The 20600-nt window shown below is 36.2% G+C and overlaps 1 protein-coding gene across 2 annotated transcripts in view; it reads right to left on the reverse strand.

The window, feature by feature from the left end:
- Positions 1–20600, reverse strand: part of CDH12 (cadherin 12) — a 368770-nt gene that overhangs the window by 47630 nt on the left and 300540 nt on the right. For both annotated transcript variants that reach the window (XM_077115124.1, XM_077115123.1), the window contains one exon: positions 7544–7680. In XM_077115124.1, coding sequence (XP_076971239.1) covers positions 7544–7680 — 137 coding nt within the window. The remainder of the gene's footprint in view (positions 1–7543; positions 7681–20600) is intronic.

Here is a 20600-nt window from a genome sequence, read left to right on the forward strand (position 1 = left end):
GGATGTGCATTTATAATCATTTGGCTGCATTTCTGATCAATAAAGGGATTGTTTCCAGCAATATGGGGAGTCTCCATCCAAAATCTCTCCTGATATTTTGACCAATATACTCACCTGTTACTCTATATATCTATTTGTATGAGCAACAAGCATATCAAACATGTTCATAATTGTCCCATACTCCTCTTTGTATACCTGTATTTTCTACCTCAGTTTATAGTACTGAAGGATCCCAGTTGTCTTATCTAGAAACTTCATCATGTTTGCTGATGCCTCACTCAACTAATTCCCACATCCAATCAATTACAGTTTTTGTCAATTTCACCTTAACTTTGCCTCAAACCCTCTTGCTATTAGTCTATAAGCCACAAAAGTTTTTCATTTATATTATTACTAAGTATTTCTTCTTTTTTCTAGACAGCTCCAATTCTGCTATCATCCAATACATTCACCATACAACAGTCCACATAAATGTAAAAATATACCACTCAGATCAATTTCTGTTTTGAATTATAACTATTCAGTGTTTACCTATATATACTTGAAGATAATGTACAAATATCATAGTATGTCACTTTCTTTTTGAGAGAAAGAAAAAAGAGTTGGACCTTTCACTCATACTCAATTTTTTGGCGTGTTTTCTTGAATTCCTGAAAGAGTGTCTTTACCCCATTTCTACAGTTTGATAAATGCCATTCTGCCCACCTATAATCCTTTCTCCTCATTTCCTGATCTATTTAACCCAAATATTTGTTCAGTTTAGTTGCTCTTGTAAAAGATTTCCTGGCGACCTTCTCTGTGCTCCCATAATTTCTGTTTATTTTCTGTGGCATTTTAACATGGCATTATTATTGGTAGTTTACTAGTTTGACTCTTGTTGGACTTTAAGCCCCTCTGATAAAGACATTTCTTCATTGTAAACCTTGTGTCCTGAACATAAGGCTGGTATTGATATATAGCAAGGAATAAATAAATTAATGAGTGGCAAAATGTGGCTGTTATGATTTTATTCATGAAAGGTGTGATGTAGTATTGTTGACTTTATGTGTAATATATTCATATGTTTCAAATAAGGAGAAGTTACTTACAATTTCTTATTTAATTATTTCATATCCACATGTCTAGAAAACATGATGGACCTTAAGAATCATAAATAGATGATATGGAATCCTGGATATTAAGAATTTCATACTCATTTGACAGGATTACTATATAATCAGATTAGATACAATATAGCACATAATGTCAATAAAATAACATTTTCCATGAAAGTAAAAGTGTTTCCTATACTTGATTTTCATTTTTACAGCATAATGTTAAAAAGAATTTTTTCTATACATATATGAACATAATTTTTTCCAAATGTTAACTTTTAGGTTAATAGCGCATCATATAGTTTTAATTTTCTGAGAAAATCAGGTACTAATGAAGAAAAAAATTAAGCTTGGTATTATTGTTTTCTTGGTATTATTGTTTTCTGTGCAATTTTGATGGAGCAATTAGATTGATTTAAAGTATTCTGAAACAGTTTGATCATGGTTGTGTACTCATAAACAGTTGAAAGTTTAAAATAAAATATAAACTGACGCAACATAAATTTGGAATATATTATATTAGCACAGCACATAACAGTGATAAATACATAATTTTTAAATTAATTTGACAGCAGTGTTAATGATTATCATTTCCATGTATATGAAACATTGCAGTTCCTTGTGAAATAGAATGAAAACTTTGTGATTCTTTCTTTGAAGTATTTCTCTTACAAGTAGTTCTGAAATCTTATCAATTTTAATTTAAATCAAACATAACTTTCTTTGAAAATACAGAATATGTCGGAGAGTTACTTTTAAACAAAAGAAGTACATTAGTAAACATGAGATAAACTATCTAGACTCAATCCTGTAAAGTAAGATAACCATGAAAAGTAAGAGACATACAATTATTTGGGCAACTGAAGGATAACAACGTATCTTCAATAGGGAATTTAGTCTTCACATAATCCAGTAAGCTCCATGGCAACTGATTCCAATGTTTTGCTCCCAAAATATTGGCTCTCACTGGAGAATCTGCCACTTTAGTTTCAAAATCAGTGTGCATTAGAAGGACCTTGGGGGCTTGTTTAAAATGAATATTTCCTGGCAATGCTCCCAGACATTCTGGTTCAGTAAACCTCCAGTAGAACACAGATATCTGACTTTTAGCAAGTGTTCCAGGTACTTCTGAGGCAGGCAACTATGGTTCAAATATTTGAGGAACACTGATGGAGAAGACAGGGGCAATCATGTGATCTCATCATAGTGTGAATAGAGCTATTCATTTGTTTTTGTTTTTTTTTTTTTTTTAAAGGACTGGTCCATGTTAGAGAAGAAAGTACTGCTGTAGGCACTGCAGGAAAATCAGACTCAGAGTTGGCACCAGATCCCTGACCAGGCTAATTCAGTGGAAACAGGCAGATACACTCTAGCCAGTCTATAGCCACGGGAACCTGGAATACAAATCTGGTGATATAACTTCTTTCCCAAGCCACCAGATGAGGAAAGTTGAAGAAGTGAAATGTTATTTTGGACATACATTAAACTGGAAAAAAGTAGAAACAAAGGGAATGAGGATGGGCTCATAATCTCATTTCAAAAACTATGCAAATTCTCAGTGAGTCATTTAAGGTCCTATTTGAAGAGCCCTCAGGCTTCCTTTCTGTATGCATTTTCCCTCAATGCAGGTAGATCACGACTACTTGCAATCTCTGATTTTGAAATGCACCACCTCTATGTCTTTGCTTAAGATGTTTCAACAACCAAAGCTGTCACTGATCTCCACATCTTCACTGTTATAGGTGGACAATAATACTTACCTGACAGGATTATTTGGAAAATTAAATGATTCAAGATACACATTAAATGTATATGAAGCTATTAGAATAGTATTTATTATTTATTGTATTATTATTTTTTACCTACTTCACAATTAATGTAACCAATTGATGGTCATTTGGATAATTAATATGACCAAAAGAGAGTTATATTTTGCATCATCCTTTTATTGTATAATCACCTATACTTTAGAGAGTTCATATAGTTATTTTAGCTATCTTTACATAATGACCTTTGCTATTTTATAATATCTAAAAAACTTGAGACATCTGCCTGTTGAAAGTTTCTATTAATTTGAAATAAGTGAGTTTGAGGAGCTTCAGTCTCTTTTAAAATTCTCAAAGTTGATATCGTAATGGCAAAGCAGCAATGCATAAAGGAATTATTAGAAGCATAATAAAATTATTTGGATCTCCAATGATAGCAACACTGATTAACAATAGCTTTTTAATTAATTTGAAGTTGTTCAATCATTGTACCATTTCAGTTTGACTGAAAGATTTTATAGAAGGGTCATGACCAAAACATATGCTAGTTCAACCTGGAATATGGTATATTACACAATTTTGTTCTTCTTGAAAGGGCAAATATGGGCTATTTATTTCACACTCATTTACTCTGAGGAGAGCTCCCTGCACAGCTGGCTCACTTGATCAATGAAGGCAGTCTTAAGCATTAGAATATGAATAAAGTTTACTTTTGAACTCTGGGTATTCAAGCAAAATAAATGTCCACCCTAAGCTCTTCTTATTGCAGAATCTGTAATTATCATGAGATATATGTTTAGCTTATTTATTTTTCATAAGAGATGAAAGTCATATAGAGGGTGCTTGTCCAATCAGACTGTCTTAGAGGGCTGTACAGTACTCACCGTAGTCTCTGAATGGATCTTGGAATGGATTCAAGATGTTTTAGGAATATTAGTTTGGCTTTATTCTTAGATTTTGTATATCTATGGCTTATGCATCAATGTCCCAATTCTGCCTATGTCCGTACAAGGGTTGACATAACATGAGAATCCATTTCTCTAGAGTTTCCTAATTTGCATTTATGTAAAAATTACAACCAATAGGTTGGAGCAGCAGAGCATTCATGAATAATAATTACATAAAATAGCCAACACATCACAGTTTACACATTCTGAACATTCAAGGATCAATGACACTTGCTTCCATGTTGAGGATATATTGTCTATTTGGTAAGTAGTTGAAGTATAAGGCTCTGGCTGGGGCCTTGGAACTTGCTTTAATTGTAGCAATGACCTATACAGAATTCAAAAATGAAAAGCAAGCAGGTGCCTTCCCCCGTACTCACTCATCCACTTCTGTATATTCAGTTTTGGCAAAACTACCTGGTTCTGGCCACCAGCAAGGAGCCAATCACCTTCCTCAAATGTAGCCAACTACCATATTAGAAAAACACTGCCAGCACCCAATCACCTCCCTGCAGTGTAACCAACTGCCATATTCGGAAGATGGCACTAGCCATTCTTCTATAAATATCTTGTATCAGCCCCAGATCAGACTTGAGAGGCTACTCAGCTGAACCTTATGGCCATAGACTAATAAAATCTAGTTCCTAAAACTTTGGAGCCTTGATCCCAGTTCCTTCTGTTTCTGCATAATATTCCTGGAGGCTCTTGAAGAACCTCGTTCCTGGTTTCACACTACGTTATGAGTTTCTTGATAAAATGATTACTGTTTCAGTAGCCTAGATAGCCCCTGAAGAGAAACATATTTCCCACACCTATAATACAGGCAACTAATGCAGACACTTAGCTGAAGTCAAGCTACTGGGCTCCACTATCTGTTTCTCAATAAAATATGTATAATATTTTTATGTGTGTATTAATAGAAGTTTAGGTTAGAGGAGATGGCTCTCTATGGAATAATAATTTATTATGGGCAATAGGTCTATGATAAATAGAAGTTATTTGAAGGGGCTACCTTTGATCAGTTGTCATTTACTGTGTCAAGCCACTAGAGTAAGGTTAACATAGTTCATTGTGATCTTATACCCCACAAATTAGACAACTCATTTTCACTGTCCTTGAAGAAGGCCTCAGAGCACTAAAGTTTGTTCCTAACTGCAATATGTAGTTGTCTTCCAAATGCTGGATGAATGAAAAAAATTTAAGTTAGCATGCAAGGAATGATGTATAACATATATACCTATAATAAGATGCTGTTTTGGAGGGAAAATTCTAGTATGAAGGGGGACTTCAGATAAACAACTTAGAGAGAATGACAGAATGGGGTGAATTCATTTCAGAGGGGAGACTGACATTCATTTCTCCTGCTAATATGTTTGCTTGGGAAGGTGGCTTGATGCTCTTCTCACTGAGCCTCACTGAACAGAATTAAAAGGAAATGATGGTATGAAAAAGGATGCATTAGAGGAGGAGCTTGCAACGCAACTGTTTAGGGTGGCAATTATGTAGAATTTCCGCACAGCCAAGTGGAAAAGAGCAGAAAAAAGCTGAAATTGAGAAATTGTGCTATTAATTCACCCAAGAAGGCTGCCTTCTGTCAAGGGGACCCTGAAAGTAAGAAGTTGTGGAATGTGCCACGTTGTAACCACATTAGTGTAAATTAGGTGCCCAGAGCATCCAACATCAAAGAACTCAGACAATTACACAAGAGAGTTAGCATTTGGGCAGCTGCTTCTATTGCCAGTTCATTTTAGCCCTAGAAGCTGTGATAACAACAATGGGGCACTGCATGGGAGCAATAAAGAGAAACGTATGCATTTTTGCTTCCCTCCTTCCTTTCCACTCAGACTGGGGAAACTGCTCCTTGGTTATATGTGTGTGGGGTGAGAGTGGGGGACAGGATTTGTGTCAGATACAGAGATATGATCTCACCGACCTTTTTCTCCAGCAGCTCACCAAGCAAAATTACAGTTTGGGCAATTGATTTGGTTTCCTTAGCTGTTCAAACAAATAACATGAAGCAGGTCAAGATAAACAATGGGAATTTATTCACTCACAGTTTTGAGGTTACAAGAAAGTCCAAGTGAAGTTGTCATCATAGTGATGCTTTCTTCTTGAAGATTGATATTCTGGAGCTGGCTACTAGTAATCATTGATCCTTTGATCCTCTGTCATATGGAAATGTATATGGTGGCCTCTCCTTCTGGTTTCCATTGATTTCAACTTCTTGTTTCCACGCCTTACTCTCCCTCTCTCTGTCTGAATTTCACTCCACTTATAAAGGATTCAAGTAATATGATTAAGGCCCATCCTGACTTGGTTGGATCACACCTTAATTAAAGTAACCTCATTTAAAGGTCCTACTTACAATGAGTTCACACCCACAGGAATGGATTACATTTAGCTACATGTTTTTCTATGGTACATGCAGTTTCAAACCTTCACAGTGGTCTTGAGTTCTCTTTCTGTTTATTGTTGTATAACAACAAATGTCTCCAAAATGTAGTAGCTTAAAATACAATTTTTGTATTTCTCACTGCTTTGTGGGTAAGGATGCAGCCAGGAATTGGAATTGTCTGGTGAATGGTCTGTTTCTCACGATATGGCTGGAGGTGACAGTGGTATTCTGCTGGAAGACGGACTGTATTAGGTATTCTAAGGTAGTTTCACTCACACAAATGATACACTGGCAGGTATGGCTATATGTCTGGGCTCAGCTGGTATTGTAAACCAGAAGACATACTTGTGGCCTCTTTGGCATAGTGGTCTTGGGTAGTCAGACTTTTACATGCCAACTCAGAGCTCTAAGTGTAAGCATTCTAAAGAACAAAGTGAAACCTGCATGGTCTTTTATATTAGACTTACTTTTAATAATCAGAAAGACCTGAAAATTAGAAAACCAGTCAAAGATATCAGTAAGGACTGGGAAAAGGTATCTGACTATCAGTATTTAGAAGCAATTGTTGAAGATAAAACTGCTTCATCTTAATACTATGCTGATTTGAGACTGCCTAAAACACTCTCAACAGATATGTTCATAGTTTGCTCTTCTTGGAATTGAAAGTGAAAGTAGCTGCCAAAGTGTCATACATTTTCACCAGATGTGCATAATGAAATAATAAGGAAAGTAAGTGAAAGATATCTTAGGGATTTCCCAAACCGTTCAAAAGGACATAAGCAGAAAGACTGGTAAAAAGCATTTCTGTTAACATCAACTACGCCAACAGCCAAACATATCCACTTCCATATTACTTTAGGAATTTTTGATAATATCCTTTGTTTCCAGGATAACACTCTCAGTCTACAGGAATCTCTTCTGGATATAGTAGAATCCAATATAAGGAATAGCTCCCTCAAATCCTATTGATTCTGAATAATTCGCACTTTAAATGCCCCTATATGCCACAGTGATAATTTAAAAAAAGAAGAAGAAGAAAAGGAAAGAAGAGAAAAAGAGCACACTCCATGGATTTTTGAGGGTGCAGCATGGAAAGGGATGAGGTCGCATAATAAAATACATTCTTAGATATCCATGCAGTCCTGCAAACAGGGCTCATTGGCAGCTGTCACAATTTCTCTAGACTTATGCTACGAGGAAAAGGAACAGGTTTCTGAGTTTCCCCAGGAGAGCACTCAGCTATCGGTTCAAAAATGAAAAACACCCCAGCAGGGACTCATTTAAAAGTTTTAAATCCAAAGAACTTCAGTATAACAATGATTCCATCCAGGCCATACTTACTAACTTTACTCGCAATTATGGAGAAATTATACTGCGCAGTGCTTTCTCTGTCTAGTAATTCATTAGTGGCGATCGTTCCTTCACTGCCATCTATTGTAAAGTAGCTGTCCCCATCACTCTTCCAATCTATGAAGTACCTGTATGTGAAAACAGTAGATGCAAATGTGCAATGATTACACATTAATCATAATGACAGTCAGGCTAACTTGACACATTTCCTTATTTTCTCCCTGTAGCTATTACCCACCTTGCAATAAAGAAGAGTGTAAATGACAGCTTCTTTATTGCAGTCAGTGAGCTCAAGGGGAAATTGGAAATAATGAAAGATTTAGTACTCCTGTTGTTCATATTATTTTAGGGTCTTGACATCTTGAAAGCTCAGCAGAGATTAAAATTTGAAAGCTGACCACGGGTATCCTTACCCTGCTGAATATTAAAACATTACAAACAGCAAAAGATTCCTTAAAGATGGCTAAGGGAAGAACTGTGTGGGTGGGGATGAGGGGTGTAGAAGCATCTGGGAGCAGCTACAGAGGAGAACTGAGGCCAGGACAGAGGCAGAATTTGTATTTCCATTGATAGAAAACTTACTTTATGGAAATTAAGGGGATATGTTTTAACTGATAATTTGTTAATTGTGCAGAAATATTTCCCCTCAAACACATATAAAAGGACACTTGTTTTATTACACTAGATAATAAGACACCTTTTTTAAAAAAATGACCTTGGTTAAAAATGTCTTCTTATCTTCTTTATTGGCTGACAGACTTAATAATGAATGATGCCTTATTTATGGAAAGCAGCAGGACTAAAAGAATCCACATAAATGAGCAACAAAATAGAAATTTCATTAATATAAATCTTTAAGTGATGGTACACAGATAGAGTAATAGTTCTTAAAATTATTCATTAAACATATGTATTTAATAATAAATAAAATAACTAATAAAATATTTTGAAAGCATACAATGTACCAAGCATTGTTTTAAATGATTGCATGCATTAACTTATTACATCCCCATAAAAGCCCACAAAATAATGTTACTAATTTCCCTCCTTTATTGGTGAGGAAACTGAGGCATATAGACTTAAGTAATTTATCCAAATTCACACAGCTATGAAATTTTAGAGCTGATATTTGAACCAAACAGTCAACACACACTATATAATTATCATTATATACTCTTATAAGTTTTAAATAGAACATTCTATGCCAAAGGGCTTTGCTAATTATAAGGCACAACTCACAATATATTGATCAACATTTTTCTGGGCTGAGAATCAAGGAGAGTCCATTGCAGTGACTTAAAATGGATACTATCTTTGTACTCATATCTAAATGCCCAGCCCATAGAAAGTGTTTGGCTTATCATCATGAAAATGAAATCAAGGCATGTGCCTCACAATAGCAGGTTATTATTTTGGCAAGCTAATTATTTCTACCTGAGGCAATTTGTAAGTCGTTTCAATGCTAGAGCATAACTGGTTTGCTTTTGCAGATGAGATTTAAAATTCCCAAGTTTCTCAATATTTACCAGCAATTGATTTCTCTGCAGAAGATACAGAGCATTTTCAGATCAGAGCAAAAGCAGTGCTGTTAATCTCTTTGATATCTCTGCTGTTGATTTGAGGGATAAAACTCCTTGATGCCTTATGATTTCAATGTAGTGACTTATCTGACAGAATACTCTCAAAAATTAAAACTAAGTCAAAGTATATTAAAAAATCAGGGAACACAAGCATAAAATGAGCTCAAATCTCCCTATTCACATTCTCCTTTTCTAAACAAGAAAGCATCTCTCATGATACTTCTTTATGGCATTTGTATTCATCTGGGTGCATGCCTAATTTAAGAAGGAAATTACTAATGAATCTCCTTATTGACTACAGTATTTCTGGAAGAATTGTGTATGTAAGCTGACTGTGTCCAGCTGTCAATGCACTAAATACTTGGTGAGTATCCATTATCCATCTGAGACGGTAGTGGTTTAAAGCATACAAAATAAAGTATAATTTATGTGTACTTTATGTATATAGATATATATTATATATTGTACATATATTATATAAGACATATATTGTAGTAAATACTACAAGATTTTTTCTTGGAATTGTCTCATATGACTGTGGAGATGGGCAAGTTCAAGTTTCCTAGAGAAGGCTGCAATCTGGGAACTAGAAATGTCTAGTTAGGAAGACATATATAGAGAGAAGATTTCAATGCCTGAAAAGAGGATAAAGAAGTACCTATAAGAAGAGGTACTTATACAAAGAAGAGACATAGACCAAACCCAGTGTTTCAGGCAGTCCATATGGATGAAGTTTGTTTGACATTTGAAAACTGTATAGAAGTATCCAGGAGAAGATTGAGGAAGGCAAAATGAGAGGAGGAAGAGAAGTGGTTCAGGTACCTGTAACCACAGTGGTATAAACCTGGAAGTATGTGTGGGGAATTCCTGTATGTTATTAGGATTTACTATAGAAAAATATCTAAAGGTCATCATTTAAAAAAAAAACAATAAGTGATTTAGGTCAAGGAGGGATTTATACACTAAAGTAAGGTGGCAGAATTTGATTCTGGGAATGGTGAACGCTACTGAAGGGCACTATTAAGGTATGAATTAAAGGTAGATTTTTTTCTTAAGCATATAAGTGGATGTATCTGAAGGGGCCAATATTGTAAGCATTTCATTTAATTCCAGATTTTGTTAAAAGATTGAATTAGGACAGGAAAAGTACAAATTATAAGAGACCAATTCAACAAATATTTGGAATAGAAAGTCATTATGCGTTGGTGAATGCTTGGATGTGAGCAGATATAGAGAAAGGAGTATATCTGAAGTGACAGTGGGTATGCTTATGGTGCTAGTCGCCAAAAGAGGAGGAGGTTTGTATAGGAAATATGAGACTGATTCTGAATATGTTGACTTTGAGTTCCCTGTGAAACTTGTAATAGGTAATGTCTAGCCAGAGGTGTTTTAAAATCTGACATACCATAACAAATTCAAGGATAGAGTAAGATTTATAAGTACTAGAAATTCCAAAGAAAACTTGCTAAGCAAAAATAATTATGGGACCAGATTGGATAATTCCCTATATCTCTGTGACCTTTAGCAGTGCTTTCCTAAACATATACCCTTGTTGTACCAATGTGGTTGTTCCCAAATAAAACTGCTCCATTCATTCATACAAGTCATAATATCAAAGACAGTAAGTAACCAAAGCAGTAAGGAGACTCACTGCAATGAGTTATGACAAATAGTTTAAATAACTAGACAGGAGGAAAGAAAGAAGATCCAAGAAGAACAATTAGCTGCTTTTAATTTGGTAAGAACTCTCATGTGAAAGAGGTGTCAGATTTACTTGTTATGTTTCAGTGGACTGGAAACAAGACAGAAGAATGAAATCTACAAAAAATCAGATATCAGAATAATAGAGTGAAGACTTTTATGTGAGTGCTGCAAGAAATAAAGAATATTTTTATCAAAAAAACTTTAAATACTGGGGATTATAAATATTTACTTAGTACAAATGTGGTAGAAGAAATTTACATATGGTGGGTATTTCAGATGTTCAATTACACTGCTGAGATTCTATTACTATTTCCTACATAAAATGAAACCTGAATATTTACTGTGATGGTTAAGTTTAGATGTCAACTTGGCCAGGTTATGATGTCCAGTTTGGTCAAGCAAGGAATGCCTAATTGTTGCTATGAGAATATTTTGTTGATTTAAATCATCAGTAAGTTGACTGCAGCTAAAAGCAATCACATCTACAATCAACTGAGGGATTGTCTTCAACAATGAGAGTAGTCTCATTCAATCAGTTGAAAGTATTAAAAGGAAAAGTGGTGGTTTTAGCAGTGAGAAGAGAAAATTTCCATTTCTACATCAATCAGCAAACTTCTCTGGGAGAATTCATCAAAAACCTTCATTGAAGTTTCCAGATTATAACCTTCTCTAGGGAATTTGTACTTGCCCAGCCCCACAGTCATATGAGACAATTTCAATAATAAATCTCATAGTATTTACTATAATATATGTATTATGTAATATATCTATAATACTAATATATATCCACATACATATATCATGTAATATACATGGTTCTGTTTTTTATATATATATGTATACACACATATATATATATATATATGTATACACACACATATATATATATGTATACACAACATACACATGCATGGTATATGTACACATATATATATACCTGATACTGTGTCCCAAGAGAACCCTGACTATACAGTTTTGGTATAAGGGGTGGCTCTTGAGAAACAGAATCTTAAGGATGAGATTTCTGATTTGGTTCTGGGGTTTTAGGAATTAGTTTTCTAACTGATTAGATTCAAAGGAACTAATAACTCTATTTCCAACAATCAAGAGGACACAATTTCAAAAGTCAAGGTAGCATATTGTGTGATTTGGCATTAGAAATATGCAAAATATCACCACTGGATATGGCTATTCAAATGCTTTTATTCGGCAAGGGTCTGGATGAGAGTGCTTTAGACAACTTAACAGAGCTTTATATTGTTAAAAGGTATGATTTTGGGTGCATAGGTGATTCAGTAGTAGAATGCTCATCTTTCATGCAGGAGACCTAGGATTGATTCCCAGACCATGCACCAAAAAAAAAAAAGAGAGAGAGAGAGAAAAGGTATGATTTTGACCAGTTGTTCCTAAATATGGTGGATACAGTCGTAGAAGAAAGGGACAAGCTTAAGACTTCAAATTCTCAATTTAAGCACCATATGAAGGTGTAGGAGCTTCTATATGGTTGTGAAGGAAAGTTTTATTTTGTATAGTTGCAGAATTGAGTTTTATGATAACCAGTCCCGAAGTCTTATTGTGCAAGTGGCTTAATTACAATGCATACTAAATTTCTAATCTTTCAGGGTGTCTATTGTTAAAGGAATTGGATTCTGAAAATTGGAATAAGGACATATTGGTTGAAAATGATGGTGGTGACATCAAAGCTCACTGAATTTTTGTCAGATAAAAATATAATGGTCTGCCCTAAGAAAGTAGCCTCCTGACTTTCAGTTTGCCGTAAGGAAACTGATATCCAACATCCATGTGAAGAGATTAATTCTCCTGTGCCTGATAAACCTACAACCACCTCCCATGAGCAAAAAGCTCTCACTCTTTTGAAGAGACTAATGCTGTTTCACCAGATCCAAACTGCAATGGAATGCCCTAAAAGAGTTGACTTGTAAGATACTTCTAATTTTTGTTCTGATACACCCTATCACCCCTTTTATTTTTCTTTTAGATTTATAACTAGACTGACGTCCTAATAGCCACAAGACTAAAGTATGACCCAGGAGGAGGTGCACTTCACTCTGAAAGAACTGCATGATTTTTCCAATTTATATATACAGAAATCAGGGAAATATATGTGGCAATGGCTATAAAGGGTATTGGATAATGGTGGAATGAATGCATAATTGGATAATGCTGAAGTTATTGTTATGGGCCCACTAAGCAGAGATTCTGCATTCAGTATTATAGATCAAAGAGTTAGAAAGGGATCTAACAGATTGATTGGATGGTTGGTTGAAATGTTGAAAAAAAGTTGTCTATATTGCCTGAGGTTGAAATGCCAGAACTGAACTTACAGAGGGTAGATAAGGGGATCCAAAAGCTTAGTGGGACTGAACCATTAGGGTGAATTTATCATATAAAACCTGCTCACTAATCCTAGAATGTCCAGAGGGCATACCTTTTACCAGGACTGTGAAGAATAAATTTGTGAGACTAACACAATCATCACTGAAGAGCTCTGTGGTGGCTCTTCTCTGAAGTTCAGATATTACTGTAAGAGCTGCTTTCACTGAACTCAAATGCTTTCATACAATTGGGATGATCAGATCCCAGTTTGGCAAGAGCCAAGTGACAACACTTAATCACCAAAAACAAGGTGTGTATGGCTTAGCAATGAACTCAAAGCAGGAATCAAAACAATCTGACTTGCAAAGACCTATGACATTGGATCTCAGATCACAGGGTACCTAGAAATAAAATGGATAGGTAGTTTACCAAATTCTTACTTGTTCTGTGTAGCTGAAAAGTTTTAGGTCAAGTAAACAAAAACCTAACCTAAATACAAAATAGAGAGTCACAGGCCCTTAATCAGTTCCCAGACTTGAGACAGTTTACAGACCCAAAGCCCCTTGAGTGAAGGAAGATATGGGTATCTTTGAGGAAGGACCCTAATACTCTGCCAAAATTTTATACTTTTAAATTTCCTCCCAAACATTCCTCAAAATATCTGCAGCTTTGACCAGTGTAACTGTGCACTGAAGAAAAGGCAATCATCAGACATTTGAGGGATTATTAGACCCTGATTCAGAAGTGACACTAATTCCAGGAGACCCAAAACATCACTCTGGTTCACCAATTAGAGTAGTGAAGGTCAGGTGGTCAGTGGAGTTTTAGCTTAGATCTATCTCACAGTGGGTCCAGTTGTCCCCAGACAAATTCTATGGCTATTTCCCCAGTTCTGAAAACCATAAGGGAAAGACATGCTTAGCAACTTGAAGAATTTCCACATTGGTTCCTTGACTTGTGGAGTTAGGATTTTTTTTTTGGTAGGAAAGACCAAATGGAAGCCACTAGAACATCCCCTATCTAGCAAAATAATAAATCAAAAACATTATCACAAGAGGCAGGGGTAGTGAATTCATACCACATCCCCATTCAACTCTCCTATTTGGCCTGTGAATAAAACAGATGGATCTTGGAGGATGACAGTAGATTAACATAAATTGCATGGTGACTCCAATTGCAGCTGACTTTTCAGACATGATATTTCTGGAATAAATCAGTACATGCCCTAGTAACTGGTATACAGCTATTGATATGGCATATATATTTTTTTCTACTGCTATTAGTAAAAATCCCTAGAAACAGTTTGCTTTCAACTGGCAAAGTCAGCAATATACTTTCATTGTCCTATCAACCCAATGTCATCACCTGGTCCACAGAGATCTTGATCACTTCTCCCTACCACAAGATATCATCCTGATGCATTTTACTGATCATATACTGAATGTACCTAGTGAGAATAGGTACAACTACTCTAGGCTTACTGGTAAGGCATTTGTGTACTGGGGGAGGAATGGAGATAAAGTGAAAAAAAAAAATAACTTCCACATAGGTATCCAGAGGTTTGAGGCACGTTGACCACATCATTGAAATTTCTACATGTCCAGAGGTATGAGGGAGGTTGAGACATCCACTTTAAGGTGAAGGATAAGCTGGTGTATCTGGATACTCTTATGACCCCCTGTTCTAGTTTGCTAGTGGCCAGAATGCAATATACCAAAATTAGAATGGCTTATAAAAAGGGCAATTTAATAAGTTGTTAATTTATGTTTCTAAGGCTGAGAAAATGTCTCAATTAAAGGAGGCCTATAAAAATGTCCAAATTCAGGCACCAAAAAGAGGTTACCTTCACTCAAGAAAGGTTGGTGAAGTTCAGGGTTTCTTTCTCAGCTGGAAAGGCACATCATGAATATGGCAACATCACTAGTTTCCTCTCCAGGCCTATTGTGTCATGAAGTTCCCCCAGGGGCATTTTCCTTCTTCATCACCAAAGGTCTTTGGCTGTGTGGACTCTCCTCATGGTTCTCATCATTCTGAAGCTTTCTCCCAAAAATGCTTCCTCTTTTAAAGGATTCCAATAAACTAATCAAGACCCATGTGGAATGTGTGGAGTCACATCTCCTTCTATTCAAAATCTAATACCCACAATTGTGTCTCTCACATATCTGTGGAGATCATCTAATCAAGCTTCTAACATGTTGAATAGGGTTTAAAGGAAATGGCTGCTCCCATAATATGGGATCAGGATTAAAATATGGTTTTTCTAGGGTACATAAAAACTTTCAAACTGGCACACCTCTCAAGAAAGCAAAACACCTAGTTGACATCCAGGATTTTGGAGATAACATATTACTCATGTAGTGTGCTATTTTGGCCCATTTACTGAATGGCAAAATATTTGCTAGTTTTGAGTGGGGACAAAAACAAGCAGCAGGTTCAAAGATGATCTGCCAATTGGACTATAATGTCCAGCAGATCCAATGGTGCTGGAAGTGTCAGTAGCAAACCAAGATGCTGCTTAAACCTTTATTTGTCTCATATAGGAGAATTACAATGGATATCCTAAGAATTTTGAAGCAAAGCTTTTCCATTCTGTGCAGATAACTACCCTTCATTTGAGAAATGCTTATGGCCTGCTACTGGGCATTAGTAGAGATTGAATGCTTGACCATGGGCCACCAAGTTACCATGAGACCTGAACTGCCTTTCAGGAGCTGGGTGTTGTCTGTCCTGCCAAGCCATAAAGTTGGACATGCACAGCAGCACTCCATCATAAAATGGAAATAGTGTATGTGAGATAGGGCTGAGCAGGTTTTGAAGGCACAAGTAAGTTACATGAAGAAGTGGCCCAAATGCCCACAGCTCCCAATCCTGTCACATGCTCTTCTCCTTCCCAGCCCACAGCTATGGCCTCTTAGGGAATTCCTTATAATCAGTTGACTGAGGAAGGGAAAACTCAGGCCTGGTTTACAGTTGGTTCTGCACAATATCCAGGTACCATTCAATATTGGACAGCTGTAGAATAACAGATCATGTCTGGAATGTCCCTAAAGGACAGTGGTGAAGTGAAATTCCCCAATGGGTAGAACATCTAGCAGTGCACCTGGTGGTTCATTTTGCATGGAAGGAGAAATGGCAGGAAGTCTGTTTGTATGCTGATTTATCATCTGTCAACAATAGTTTGGTTGGATGGTCAGGGTCTTAGAAGGAACATGATTGTAAAATTGGTGACAGAGAGGTCTTGGGAAGAGTTCTGTGAATAGACCTTTCTGAATAGGCAAAAAACATGAAGATATTTGAGTCACACATGAATGCATACCAAAGGGTGACTTCAATAGAGGAAGACTTTAATATTCAAGTAGATAAGATGACCTATTCTGTAGATGCCAGTCAGCCTCTTTTCACAGCCATTTTTGTCATTGTCAAATAACTTCATAAACAAAGTAGTCATAATGGTAGAGCTGGAGGTTATGCATTATCTCGGCAACATGGACTTTAACTCACCATGGCTGACATGACTACAGCCCCTGCTGAGTGCCCAAACTGCCAGCAGCAAAGACCCACTGCTGCCAACAGCATTCCCCAGTATGACACTATTCCTTAAGGTGATCAGCCTACTACTTGGTGGCAGGCTGATTACATTGGACCACTTTGATCATGGAAGGAATAGAAACATACTGTGGATGTGGATTTACAAGTCACACATTGCTTCTGTCCAAACTATCATCAGTGGACTTACAGAAAGCCTTATGGTATTGAACACAGCACTGCTTCTGATCAAGAAACCACCTTATAGAAAATGGAGAATGGAATGGGCACATGATCATGGAACTCATTGGTCTTCTATGTTCTGCATCATGCCAAAACACTGTATTGATAGAATGGTTTGATAGAATAGATTGATAGAATAGATTTTGAAGTCTCAATTATGGTGCCAAATAGGGCACAATACCTTTCAGAGCAGGGACAGTGTCCTACAAGAGGCTGTGTATGCTCTAAGCCTGCCTCCATTAGATGGTTCTATTTATCCCTTAAACAGGATTCATGAGTCCTGGAGTCAAGGGGTGGAGATGTGAGTGAATCCACTATTACTACTAGTTTTTGTTTTGCTTCCAGTCCCTTTAAACTTTAGCTCTGCTAGCCTACAAGTCTTAGTTGCAAAATTATGAATGTTTCCATTAGGAGACACAAACAACTATTCTATTGAATTGGAACTTAAGATAGTCACCTGGCCACTTTGGGCTTCCCCTGCCTCTGAACAAACAGGCAAAGAAGAGAATTACTATACTCCCTGGAGTGCTTTATCCTGATTATCAAGAGGAAATAGATTGATACTAAACAATGCTGATAAAGAGTTTACTTGGAATACAGGAAATCCCCTAGGGTGTTCCTTAGAACTACTATGTGCTGTGGTTAAAGTCAACAGAAAACTACAACGTCCGAATCTAGTTAGGATTACCCATGGCCAAGAAAGTTCGGGAATGAAGGTTTGGCCCTCCACCCAGCAAAGAACCACAGTTAGCTAAGGAGTTTGCTGAATGTAAAGGGAATGTGAAATAGGTAGTGGAAGAAGATAGTTATAAATACTAGCTACCAACCACATGACTACTTATAGATATGAGGATGGGTTATAGAAGTTATGAAAGTGTGTTCCTTGTTTTATGAGTATGCATGTAGATACATTTGCTTTCTTCCCTATTTATCCCCACATCATATGGCATAAGTTGTATTAATTGCCCATGATAGTAGTTAAGTTATAAGATATCAGGTTTAAGAGTGAATATTATCCATGGCCTTGCACCCTATTTTGGGGAAAGTTAGTGCATTTCTGGTTGTACACATGACAGTTGAGTATTATTAGTTTAGAATATGAAAGTTATGATTTTATTTAGAGATTAAGTACGGTTTAAGGAGATGTACATGTGTGCCAGATTGACAAGAGGTGGATAGTGATGGTTAAATTCAGATGTGAACTTAGCCAGGTTATTATGTTCAGTTGTTTGGTCAAACAAGTAATGTCCTGATTGTTGCTGTGAGGACATTTTATAGATTTAAATAATCAGTAAGTTGACTGCTGCTATGGCAGATTACATCTACCATCAATTGAGGTGATTGCCTTCAACAATGAAAGTAGTCTCATCCAATCACAAGAAGTCCTTAAAAGGAGAAATGCAATGATTTCAGCAGTCAGAAGAGAGAATTTCCATCTCTAATTCAGCCAGCCAAATTCTCCTGAGAAATTCATCAAACACCTTCATTGTAGTTCCCAGTTTTCAGCTTCCCTAGGAAATCTGTACTTCCTCATTCCCAAAGTCAAGTGAGACAATACTTACGAAAGATCTCATAATACTATATAATACTATAAAATATATAGCATATTATATATAGTAAAATATTATACATACATATATAGTATAGTGTATGTATATGCACACACTGACACCAGAACCTTTAGCTTGTTAATGCTGCTGGAATGCAATATACCAGAAATAGGTTGGCTTTCACAAAGGGGATTTATTAAATTACAAGTTTACAGTTCTAAAACCATGAAATGTTCAAACTAAAAGATCAGTGGTATTTGGAATACCCCTGTCAACTGGGAAGACACATGGCAGGCAACTGTTGGTCCCTTGGCTTCTGGTTTCAAATAGCTTCCCTGGGGGAGATTCCTTTCTGAATCTCCAAATGTCTCTGCCTGTATTGACTCTGAGCTTTTTCCAAAATGATTCCCTCTAAGGAGTCCAGCAAGTGTATTAAGACCCACACTGAATGGGCAGAGTTGCATTTCCATGGGAACAACATATTCAAAAGGTCTCACCCACAACTGGGTGGGTAATATCTCTATGGAAATAACTTAATCAAGAAGATTCCATCCAAACAATAGGTCTGCCCCACTAAATTGGATTAGGAAAAGGTACATGGCTTTCCTGAGGTACTTAACAGTGTCAAACCAACACATATAATCAGCATGAAATTTCATGCTTTCTAATTACTGTTTTGACTCCAAAAATCATACTCTACTCCAAATTCTACAAAAAACCCTCATTTTAAAAATACATATTCACCTTTCTATCAGCTTTTTAAAATAACAGCTTTATCAAGTAAACTTTCATATAATGCAGTTCACCCATTTAAAATGTATAATTCAATATTTTCAATATATTCACAAGATTGGGGATGTAGTTTTGGAAAGACTTTAAATTTATTTACACAGTATTTGATGAGATAAACTTTATTTGCCTGTAAATTTCATTTATATAGTGTAAAACTTTTGATGGTGCCAGGTATAATACGATACTGTACCTTATCTCTGTACTATATTAAAGAGTATTTGTTTTTGTACAAATGTCATTGGTGCATTATTTACATTAAGGATTCTCAAACCTGGATGGCCGAAATAAATGAATTTTAATATTTTGAAAGATTTTATTTCAGGAGTATAATAAAGTTGCAATATGGGACAATAATCCCACTCATTCTTATTTACCAAGTGCTAACATTTGCCACATTTACTCCATCACTTTCTCTCTATATATACCAACATGCGTATATTTTTTGTATGCTGTATAGCAGGGTCCACATTTCATTCTTTTTCCATGTGAATAACCCCTTATTGTAGCACCATTTTTTATTTTTTGTTTGGTTGGTTTTTTGTTTGCTTATTTGTTTGTTTGGGAAGTGCATGGGCTGGGAATTGAACCTGGGTCTTCCACAGGCAGGCAAGAATTCTACCACTGAACTACTCTTGCACCCCCTACTGATATTTTTGCAGATCCATCTGAGAGTATCTTAGAGATATCCTCCTTCTTGACCCCCAGATATTTTATCATGCTTCTCCCAAGAACTGGGGCATTCAGTTTGTCCCAATACTGGTAATATTAACTTTGACTCCTAAGTTAGTGTGGTACACAACTGTTTGAAAATAAAGATTTCCAAGCTCCATTCCAAAGTTAAATCAAAATAGAGATGTGAGGTCCCTATAATTTTAGGGTATTCTGATGATAAAACAGATTGAAAACTGCAGATCTGGATTAGTGTTTTTCTAACAAGTTATTACCCTCTATCAAGAAGCAGAGGAAGACCCATTGCTAGTATTGAACATTTTCTTGCACATTAGATTAACCAGTGTTTCCAAACTGATTTTCCTCCACCCAGAAAGACAGAAATTGTCAAACCAAGCTCCATACTGCCTCTGTCCCTTTGCTCTTCCCCTATTGCAGAAACAGAAGTTGTCCAAAAGCAGACACACTATTAGTACAGGTAGAGTGTATTGTGCTGTGATATGAATGTGTGTTTCCTGTATATAAAAGAATTGCCGAGATGTTCAGGAAGTCCCAAGAAATAAAATTGCCTATTACGTTCATGGGCTGGAAGTGTTGTGAAAAACATGAGTAGATTAAAAAATACATCTAGTAAATTAAAGGTATCAA

The sequence above is a fragment of the Tamandua tetradactyla genome, chromosome 9 (assembly GCF_023851605.1).
Source record: "Tamandua tetradactyla isolate mTamTet1 chromosome 9, mTamTet1.pri, whole genome shotgun sequence".
Lineage (NCBI taxonomy): Eukaryota > Metazoa > Chordata > Mammalia > Pilosa > Myrmecophagidae > Tamandua > Tamandua tetradactyla.